The sequence below is a fragment of the Nannospalax galili genome, unplaced genomic scaffold (genome assembly GCF_000622305.1).
Source record: "Nannospalax galili isolate Female #2095 unplaced genomic scaffold, S.galili_v1.0 scaffold875, whole genome shotgun sequence".
Lineage (NCBI taxonomy): Eukaryota > Metazoa > Chordata > Mammalia > Rodentia > Spalacidae > Nannospalax > Nannospalax galili.
The window spans coordinates 3,579,073-3,590,072 of NW_008337059.1; the positions used below are offsets into that span (position 1 = coordinate 3,579,073).

General features: G+C 44.2%; 1 protein-coding gene across 2 annotated transcripts in view; it reads left to right on the plus strand.

Annotated features, from left to right (window-relative positions):
* The window catches only part of Opalin (oligodendrocytic myelin paranodal and inner loop protein), a 19,101-nt gene that overhangs the window by 1,089 nt on the left and 7,012 nt on the right, over positions 1 to 11,000 (plus strand). Inside the window, exon 2 of one of the 2 annotated variants that reach the window (XM_008831992.2) lies at positions 3,451 to 3,486. The exons of the other annotated variant lie outside the window; for it this stretch is intronic. Within the exon in view, the coding sequence (XP_008830214.1) occupies positions 3,451 to 3,486 (36 nt within the window). The remainder of the gene's footprint in view (positions 1 to 3,450; positions 3,487 to 11,000) is intronic. 2 annotated transcript variants of the gene reach the window in all.

An 11,000-nucleotide genomic window follows, 5' to 3' on the forward strand; every position in this document is an offset into this window, starting at 1 on the left:
ATATAATGGTAGCTATATAGTAAAATATACTATATTGTATAATAAATATAATATATGCAATAAAAAGGTGATTTTGGTTATAAACATTAATTTATAAACCTTAGTTATAAACTTAGAATGTGTTCTAGGAGAAACAAAGTAAAAGACTAAGAACAAAACTTGCCAAATCATGCTTATTTACCCCTGTGATCGGAAGTCAGGTTTGTTTTTGCAAAGTATCTAAGCTAAATTGAAATGATGGATCAACTCTTTCATTAACTTCAGAGTCGTTCTGCACCAAGATCAAGTCATTCAAGAATGTACTGAAGAAAGTTATATACTTGATCATTTTTGGTTTGAAGCTACTTAAGCTTGTGGACTTTTCTGGGAGCCATCTAGGATGAGTCGATGGATGGATTTACTAAAGAAATGGTAGAGTGTGTATTGAAAAGATATAATGCAATGTATGTGTGCATATACCCATGTGAACATATATAATCTTCCTGGCTGAATGTTACTCAGCCTTTACAAAGGAGAGCTGGGCATTCGCTGCAGTTTTGATGGACCTGGAGGACATTGTGTTCAAGGAAATATGCCACATGCAAAATATTGCAGATCTCATGTGGAATTCAAAGAGAGAAGGGATGGGAATTGGCAGGAGTTGAGTCCAGTATGGAGTTAAGAAGAATGTGACCCAACCTGATCTCTACCACTGACAAGCTGGTGACCCCTGGAAAGCCACCTTGACCTGGGTTTCCACACCTGGGCCATAGGAACAGTAGTACCGACCTCATGAGAGGTAGAACAACATCAATGACAGTTATTGTTCCCCTTCCCTTTCACAAGCAGCAAACTCAAGAGGGACACACAGCCCCTGAAAAGGCAAAGTACCTTTAGAATTGTTGCATAGATATGACACTGCTCAGACTAGCAGTTAGTGAATTGTATCAAATACTGGCCCTTTGCATATCACTACCTAACGCTTGCAATTCCATCCAAGAACTTGCCAAGCGGCTTTCCCATCTTCTGTGCCAGATAGACCTTGTGATTCCCCAACCCCACCCCCAGAGTATTTACAGGAAGGAGCTACCATGGTGTTTCCCTTATCCTTGGAAGTAGGTGGGACAAATTAATAGTATCTCATCTCCAGGATTGAAAAGAGCTAGGCTGGCAGAATAGCTTGGCTGTGAGGAGATGGAGACCAGAAAGCTTGTCTTCTCCAAGACCACACAGCTTCCAAGTTCCAGAGGCTGTACCCAAACCCAAACCAGGTGGCTCAGAGCCCAAGGTTGCCTCACTCTACCCAGCTGCTTCTCTAAAGGGCATCGTACCATGCTTTCCTCTCTGTGACAGCTCTGCGCTGTGTTTCTAGAAAATATGAAAGTTTTTCTGAAATTGACCAAAATCTTTGTCATCCAAATGTTGATAAACAATGCATGTAAAGGCCTGTTTGTTGCTGTGGCCTTCTTCTACCATCCTACCAAAGGCAGCTTTGTCTGTAGCCTGCTGACATCATCACTGATGAGCTAAGCCTGGGCAGCTGCATCCAGCATAGAGCTCGGCAAGTGTTCTTATGGCACCTGCAGGTTTGGGTGGGGTCAGTGTGAAGGGCAGTGGTTGAAGCCCTTGGGCAAGAGGACCCTGACCTGAGAGTTCCAGATGCTACCCTTGCCCAGAAGAAGAGGTATGTCCAGTCACCTGCAGAAACTGAGAAGTGGCAGGAAAGCCTTGTGCAATGGTGGGAAGAGGTTGTCACCAAAAGACCCTGGATCTGGTAATAGCTGACTAGGTATATGGCAACTAATTCATATCTTGGGTCATGGATGCCTTCCCTATAAAGGGAAGACACCCTGTTACTAAGTGGCAGAGCCATGGGCAAAGTCATTGTTGAGCTGGTTGGGGCATCTTAACAGAAGGATGTAAAGTTGTCAGTTCTTAAACACACCATGTTCACAGAGGATTTTTCTCATTCGTTAGACCCTTGAATTCCAACTCACAGGTAAGTTAGCTTTGCCAGTTTTGTACCTGTGGAGTTTTTTGATCTGGTACCATCCTCAGGATGGATCGTGGTCCCACAGATGAGGACAATCTGCTAGTTTCAGAGAGAAGCTAAAATGGTTCTCATTTGTTTATGACACAATTTCTGATGAGTCCCTGGCTCTCACTCTTCTCCCTGTACAATGAGGTTTGGAGGTATGAAATGACCTTTGAGGTACATCAAGCCTGATATATTACAATTCTTTGGGATGCTTTAACCCTACTCAATATTTCTAGTTTATTTTTGTATATTTATGTGTGTGGTGTGAGTTGTGGTAGGTGGTCAGGGTTGTATGCTATGTAGGCATGTGGAGGTCAGAGGAGTCAGCTCTCTCCTTCCACCTTTATGTGGGGATTTAACTCAATCCAGCAGGCCTATGAGTCACCTTGCCAGTCCCGCTTCTTGATATTCCTATTGTTGGAAAACATTTCATGTTAAAACTTAGCAAATTCATTGCTGATAGAGTGACAGACCCAGTCTTGGGGGGGGGCTGCAGGAATCAAGGCCTGGAGGGTAGGCAAAGCCCAGGTGTCAAGGAGATGAGGCTGAAAGAGGGCCCAGCTGGGGACCAGAAATCAGGATGGCTGAAATAAGTCCAGAAAATAGAAAGAAGTGCAGCCTTGGGAGTGCAGAACCAGGGAGGGCCACTGGCTAAGCCAGAGCAGGGTCCACCCACTGTTCCCATCAGCAGGGAAGGGGCTTGATAAAACAGCCTGGAAAGATACACTGACTAACCCAAACTGGAGTGATGAATGGGGATGGGGAGCAGAGAGGAGCCACCACCAGAGGCCTGAGAAGGACCTGACCTGGGAAGAGGCTCCTGCAGGGAATTTGGCACCTTGTGGGGCAGAACATCTAGGTGTCTAGGTATTGATTCCACACAATGGGGAGGAGGGAGCCCAGCACAGTGAGACCCAGGAGCACAGGGACAGGTTCGCTTCTCTGCCACCCTGACCAGCTCAGCTCCCAGCCAGAGCCTCATCTCATACTTAGGAAAACTGGCAGCCTGATCTCTCTCAGGTTAACTCTCCTAGGAAGGTGGTTGAAGGGTCAGGGGTTGGACCATGCCCCCTAGGAGGGCTCACTTCTGCTCCAAACTGAAAATATTATGCACAGTTCTCCTCTTGAAAGTTTTTCTGAGAAGATGACGTTTCCAACACCTTGCTGAGTCCCTTAGTCTAACCCTGGCTGGTGAGGAGGAGGAGGAAGAGGAAGAGGAGGAGGAGAAAAGGCTTACTACCAAGCAAGCAGTTCACTGTCACCTCAGGTTCCTCTGCTTACCTTGTTCTGGGGCCAAGACTGAGTCCTGAACGGGGCAGATGAACCCACATGACATTGGTAGATCTTTTGCCAGGGCTGGTCAGGCTTGGAGGCAGGGGGTTAGGAGGTGGCTAGCCATTCCTGGAGTTTTAATGCTTCCTTCTCTTTTATAGAGCTTTTCACTAAACTTCACATTGCCAGCAAACACAGTAAGTAGAGAAATCCTTTCTCCAGGCAGGTTGGTGAAGGTCAAGGTAGAATTGACAGTGGGGACTCCAGAATCCTGTCCTACATACCTTCTGATAAGGGGCACAGTCTATCTTGAGGGGTGCCAAGAGCCATGTTTTTTAAAATTATTTTTTATGCGTATATATATATGAGTGTATTGACTGCATGTGTGAAAGTGCAGCTGTGTTGTGCGATGCCAGAAGAGGTCAGAAGAAGGCATTGGATTCGCCCAGAACTGGAGTTACAGACAGTTGTTAACCACCATATGGGTGCTGGGAATCAAACCCAGGTCCTCTGCAAAAATAGCCAGTGCTCTTAGCTGCTGAGCCATCTCTCCAGCCCACAATGTTTTTTTTAAATTTAAGTTGCATGTGCTTGTGTGTGTGTGTGTGTGTGTGTGTGTGTGTGTGTGTGTGTATGGAAACACACAGAGAGAAAGAGAGAGAGCGAGAGAGAGAGAGAGAGAGAGAGAGAGAGAGATGTGGAGGTGGGGTATGCATGTGTAACAGTAAGTATGTTAGAGGTCAGAGGACAAATTTCAGGAATGGGTTCCACCATGTGGGTTCTGGGTATTGAACTTGGATTGTCAGGGTTGGCAACAAGTGCTTTTACAGGCTAAGCTATTTTTCTAGCCTCAACAGCACCTTTTATAAAAGATTTGTTTATTTTTGTTTATGTGTATGCGTGTTTTGCCTGCATGTGTATAAGTGCACCATGAGGCCAGAAGAGGTTGTCGAATCCTCTAGAACTGAAGTAATAGAAAATTGTGAGCTGCCATGTGGATACTGAGAACCAAACCCAGGACTTGTGTGAGCAGCTGGTGCTCTTAACCCCCGAGGCACCTCTCCAGCTCTACGAGCAATGCTTTTAGTTGTAAAAATTATAAATGTGGGGACTGGAGAGATGGTTCAGCTGTTAAGAACACTGGTTGTTCTTGCAGAAGACCTGGGTTTGAAACCCAGCACCCACATGACAGCTAACAGCTGTTCGTAATTCCAGTTCCAGGGGATCCTACAGCCTCTTCTGTCCTCTGCGAGCATTGCACGACATGGGAGCACTTACCTACATGCAGGCATAACACTCATACACATCAGATAAAAATAATAAAATATTTAAAAAGGGGGACTGGAGAGATGGCTCAGAGGTTAAGAGCACTGACTGCTCTTGCAGAGGACCCAGGTTCAATTACCAGCACTCATACGGGGGCTACGAACTGTCCTTAACTCCAGTTCCAGGGGAATCTGAAGCCTTTTTCTGACCTCTGCAGCACTGCACGACATGGGTGCACTCACATACATGTAGGCAATACACTCATACACATAAAATAAAAAAGAATAAATAAAATATTTAAAAAATTATAAATGTACATTTTGAAAAGGAAAATCAAGCCCCTAAATTCCCATCAACAGAACGTGTGAGTGCGGTCCTCCCCTACTGACCTTACATGCATTCTGGCTTTTGTTCATTGTACTGTCTTCTTACTCTACATGAAATTTTATACATTAAATATGTTCCACCAGTCTATAACCATAGCTGAGGATAGTCACATGTTATTTCTTCAAGTGATTTGTTTATTTGATGAACTATAAATAGGGATACTTGTATGGTGGACATCATTATAGATAAGACTTGCCTGTAGTTTGTGTTTTTGAGTCAAGGTCTCCTTAGGCAGCTCAGAATGGCTTTGAACTTTTGATGCTTAAGTTTCCACTGGGATTACAGGTGTGTATATCAGGCTTGGCCTCTTCTGAATTTAAGATTACTTCCTTCATATGGAATCCTAGAAAAGAACAATTGAGCCAATTATGCTTAAGAACAAGCATTTTAGCTGGGCGTGGTGGCGCACGCCTTTAGTCCCAGCACTTGGGAAGCAGAGGCAGGTGAATCTCTGTGAGTTTGAGGCCAGTCTACATAGTGAGCTCCAGGCTAGTCAGGGCTGCAAAGTGAGACCCTATCTCAAACACACACACACACATCCAGATACACACACACACACACACACACACACACACACACACACCAAAACAATAACAGAAACAAAAAAGCAGGGTGTAAAAGAACAAATATTTTCAGTGGATAAAGTACTTTTCATGTGAGCATAAGAACCCAAGTCTTTACCCACAGTATCCACATGAAAAGTCGGGAACAGTAGTGAATGCCTGTGACCCCAGCACTGGGAGGCAAAGATGGAAAGACTAGGGCTTGCTGGCCAGCAATTAGTGAGTTCCAGGACCAGTGAGAGACCCTGTCTCAAAAAAACAAGCTGGATTATGAGACCGGCATCTTCTGTAAATACTAAATACACAGGCTGATTTCTCTTGGTCATATACATTCAGGTGATTTGTTTGGCTTCTTTATAATTATTACTTTTTATAAGCTACTGGTCATTTTTTTTGAGACATATTTCATTCCTCCAACAGAGTAAACAGTTTTCTACTATGTGGCATTTTTTCGGTTTCTTAAAAAAAACAACAAAAAAAAACCACTAAGAAAGGGGCTGGAGAGATAGCTTGGTGGTTAAGAACATTTGCTATTCTTGAAGAGGGCCTGGATTGAGTTCCCAATACCCACATGGCAGCTAATAACTATCTGTAACTCCAATTCCAGAGAATCCAACACCCTCTTCTGGTCTCTGTCGGCACTGCAAGCACATGGTGCACTTACATATATGCAGGCAAAACATTCATACAGATAAAATAGAAATAAACAATTTTTTTAAATTAAAAAAACACTAAGGTGAAGCAGGGCGTGGTGGCATGCACCTTTAATTCTAGTGCTTGGGAGGCAGAGGCAGCCAGATCTCTGTGAGTTCACGGATCTCTGTGAGTTCAAGGCCAGCCTGGTCTACATAGGGAGTTCCAGGCCAGCTGGGGCTATAGGGAGACCAAAAAAAAAAAAAAAAAAAAAAAAAACCACTAAGTGAAACATATAATATATATTGTTTATGGATCTGAACTTAATATTCTGAGATTTTAATGGCTTGGCTTTTGTGAAAACTGATGCAGAAATTCCAGAACCTCTTTGCTGCTTTTGATACCTGCTTTTTGGGTTGTTCTGTTCTGTAAAAATGATAAACTTCAGAAAATAAAATATGTTGAATAATAATTTTTTTAAAAGGTAAATATTAATAATGATAGAGGAAAACACCCAACATCAACCATGAGCATATACTCTTCACACACACACACACACACATATACACAGATATACACATGTGTACATACATTTATACATGCATACAGACATACAAAAGAATGAGCATTTTAAGACTTTTAATTGTGGCATTTATTTTCAAGTTAAGATAGAGAGTTCTTTGAGGTCTGGAAGACAATTTCAACCCACCATTTGTCTTCCAGCTTGTATTTCTCATGCTGTGTAGACTTAACACTCACAGCCAGGGTTGTTTTCTAGTAATTAGTGTACCATGACTAAGCTGAGCATTTTCCTGGCTTGGCTTTGATGGTACAAAATTTCTCTGTTAAGTTATATAGTGTTATGGTTTGACTATGCAATGTTCCCCACAGGCTCGTGTGTTAAAACCTAAGTCCTCAGCTGGTGGGGCTATTTGGGGATGTTCTGGAAACATCCCAGACTTTACAAGGTAAGGCCTTGCTGTAAGGAAGCAGGTCACTGGGAGGCAGGTCCTTGGGGGCCTCTTGTCTGCTTCCTGTCACTCCCTCTCTGCTTTCTGTCCATCAAGAAGAAAAGAACAACCCCAGGCACACACTCCTGCCTCCATGGTGTTCTGCCCAAGTACATGGAGCTGAGTGACCATGGACTGAACCTTTTAAAACCGTGAGCCAAACAAACCCATTGTATTAGTTTCTTTTCTGTTGCTGTGATAAAATTCCATGACCAAGGCAACTTATAGAAGGAAGAGTTTATTTGGCTTATGGTTCCAGAGGGATAAGAGTCCATCATGGTGGGGCAGCCATGACAGGAGGCAGTCAGAGCAGAAAGTCGAGCGCTCACATCTTTAAGCACTCACAGGAAGCTGGAAGAGAACAACTGGGAGTGGGGCAAGATTATGAACTCTCAAAGCCAGTCCCCAGAGACTTGCTTCCCCCAGCAAGGCTATACCCCCTACACCTCCCAAACAGTACCAACCAACTGGGGCCAAGTACTCACATACTTTGAGCCTATGAGGGACATCTGCATTCAAATCACCACATCTGTCCTCCTTTCAGTTGTTTCTGTTGGTTTTTTTTCTTTTTTGTCACAGCAACAAGAAAAGTAACTGGTACATATATTATTCAAAGAGGATTCTGCAACTAGTGCCCACAGGACGTAGTTCTAGAGCACAGCAGAAAGGCAGGCCCTGGTGACTTGCTGCTGAACTTCTGGTGCCCACCACTCTGGGCATATGCTCTGGGCATATGTCCCTTTGACTCCCTGACACTGCTCTACCCTACCAGAGAGGCTCCTGTTGTCTGATCCCCCTTGACTTGCCCTGGCTCCCTGTTTCAGCTTGTTTGCTGTCCAGAAACAGGTTCTCCAATCCCATGCCTTACCTGTCCAAAGCTTTTCTTTCAGTCATTGCTAGAACTTTCCTTTTGGCAGCTGGGGCACAATATGTCTATAGAGACCCTTGGAGGTTTTGTTTGCTTTGTTTTGTTCTTGCTTTTTTTGAGACAGAGTCTCATTTTGTCACCTAGGCTGACCTGGAACTCACTAAGTGTCCCAAGATGGCCTCAGACTTGTGATTTTCTTGCCTCAGCTCCTCAAGTGCTAGGACTACAAGCTTGTGCCACCATACCTGGTAGATTTTGTGTTTGTTTCTTGTGGTGCTGGGGATGGAACCCAGGGCCTGGTGCACACTAGGGAAATGAGCTACCACTGTGCTGCATTCCCTGCCCTTGAGAAGCCTAGTTTTGTACTATCCTGGCTTGGCTCATCTATCCAGATAAAGCAGAGAAGCTGCTCCTTGTAGCAGGAGGGCTGAGTGGGGTGGAAGTCCCTGATGAGGCCATCTCACCTTCTAGACTGTCTTTTCCATTCTGTAAGAACTGTCCTTTAAAACTGTGCAGGGTGATCATCCTGACATGCTCAAGTCAGTCTGCTTTAGCATTTAACATCCTGCATTCAGGGCAGCCTCTGGCAAACTGGAATAGTTCATCACCCCTGCTACTACTTCTATAGCACACCTTTCCCTTTTGATGCAGCTGAACAGACCAGGGATGTACCAGGAAGTGGGAGAGTGGGCACCTGGTATAGAGGCTCTCTGCAGGGAGTTTGGAGCAGGGCTTCATAGGCTGGTTGGTCCCTATTGGGCCATCTTGAACTCTCCAGTGCAGAGTGGCACAGTAGTGGCAAAGAGCAGGGAGCCTAGAGCCAGACCACTTGAGTCTGTGTGACCTAAGGCTGTGTTATCTCACCCAAGTCACTTCACTTTTTGCCTCACTTTTCTCATCTGTGGGATGAGAAAATGGGGATCACTCTAGTCCTGCCTCACTGGTTGTTGGGAAGCATGGGTGAGTCAATATGAGAAGGGCACTTGAACAGCTTGGCACATAGTAGGTGCTCCATAAACACTAGATGGTACACTAGCAGGTGTCCCTGATATCAGAAATTCCATCAAGAGACAGGTAAGAAACAAACAGGTAAGCAGTCACACTGCCCAGGGGAGATGGACAAAAGGCAGCCTCACCCCACATTCTTGCTCTCACTTTGAGCTTCCTACCTGCCCTTGGGTTCCACGACGTACTCCTATATTCTGGGAAGTAACTCCTTTTTAAATTTTTTTTTATTTGTCCATTTATTTACTTAGAAACTGGGGCTTGTTGTGTAGCCCAGGCTAGCCTTGAGCTCAAGATCCTCTGCCTCTGCTTCGCGAATGCTGGGATAACAAGTGTGTATCCCACCATGCCCAGCTGCTTTTTATTTTTTGCTAAAACCAGCCAAATAAATTTCCGTACTTTGAAGGCAGGCTAGCTTATCTAAAACAATGGCTGATGCTTCCCACCATCCTTAGACAACACTTTAAGCCAATGCAAGATTCAAGTAACATGGAAGAGGGGGGAGGTATGGTGTTTAGTTGGAAGTCTAATCATCTATGCATCAAATGTCAGTGTCTGCTTTACATCCCTGGTGGGGCTCCCTAGGAAAGAGGCCCGTGACTGGAATTCAAACATTCAAGTTCAGGTTAGACTCATGGGTACCTGTGGAACCTCCATGATGTCTCTAAGGTCTATTTCAATTTTTCAGAGATGGGACTCACTCCATTATGGCCATCAAGGTTGCCGAGAGGACTAAATAAAAACAGGTCTGACTAGTGCTTTGGAAGTTTAAAAGATGACAAAAACTCATATTTGTGGTACTCATTTGAACCCCAAGCAACCCTGGAGGTAGCTATTACCATCCCTGTTTTATTTTTCCTTTTTCTTTTATTATTTCCATTTTCATGTGTATGTGGTATGCATGTTTTGCATGTGTGTGGGTATACATGTCGTGCAAGTATGTATGTGCATGTGGAGGCTCTAGGTTAACGCTGGGAATCATCCTTAGTCAGTCTTCCACCTTATTCACTGATGCAGGGTCTCTCAATCAAACTCACTGAAATGGCTAGTTTCACTAGCCAGCTTGCTCAGGGGATCTCCTGTCCCTACCTTCTGAGGATTGGAATTACCAGTGGGCAGCCATGCATACCCAGCATTTACATGGGTTCTGGGGATCTGAACTGAAGACTTGCCCTACAAGTGCTTAAACCACTGAGCCAACTCCCCAGCCCGTACTGTTCCTAAGATCCTGGAAACTTCTTAGCAGAAAAAGGAGCATCCCACTGTAGGCAATGCAAGCTCCTGACCTCTGATCATTTTATCCTTGCTTGTGGTGCTGGGCCTCATGAATGCTGGGCCAGCACCCTATCACTGAGCTACACCTCAGCTTCAGGACCTTAATCTTTCATGGCTCCACATAGCCAAGTGTACACAGTTGCTTTGTTCTCAGAGACTGACTTGAACTACCTCAGAAATGGATAAAATGCAGTGCCCTTCCTCAAGTGGAGCTGTGAACCAGAAAGCTGTGATATATTACTCAGTATGGGCCTATCCCCAACTCTACGGAGGATCCACAGCCTGTCATTTGCTCCACTGCAAGTTTGAAAACAAGTAAGGTTTCTTTAAGAAGCTTCCTTACATTCTACAGTGTTTATTTTCCCCTTTAATGGAGATAGTAAGTGAAAATGTCCTGGGAGCAGTGTGAAGGCTGGGGACAGAAGATGTGAATCGGATTACGGCAAATCCACAGATGCATAGCAAAGATGTCACTAGAATTTTGGAATTCCTCCTCCTGATATCCTAATTTCATTCTAATTTTTACTTGGAAAGCAAGTAAATAAGGTTCTGTTTAGTAGCTGCTGACGTTAATAGTTTAGGGAAAAGATGAACTCTAGGAATTAGAACTCAGTCTCTGACAGGCTGTCTTGCATAGTGTATATCTATAGATTTTGTTTTCTTACTTTCAATACATACCCTTTTTTTTTTTTTTTTTTTTTTAA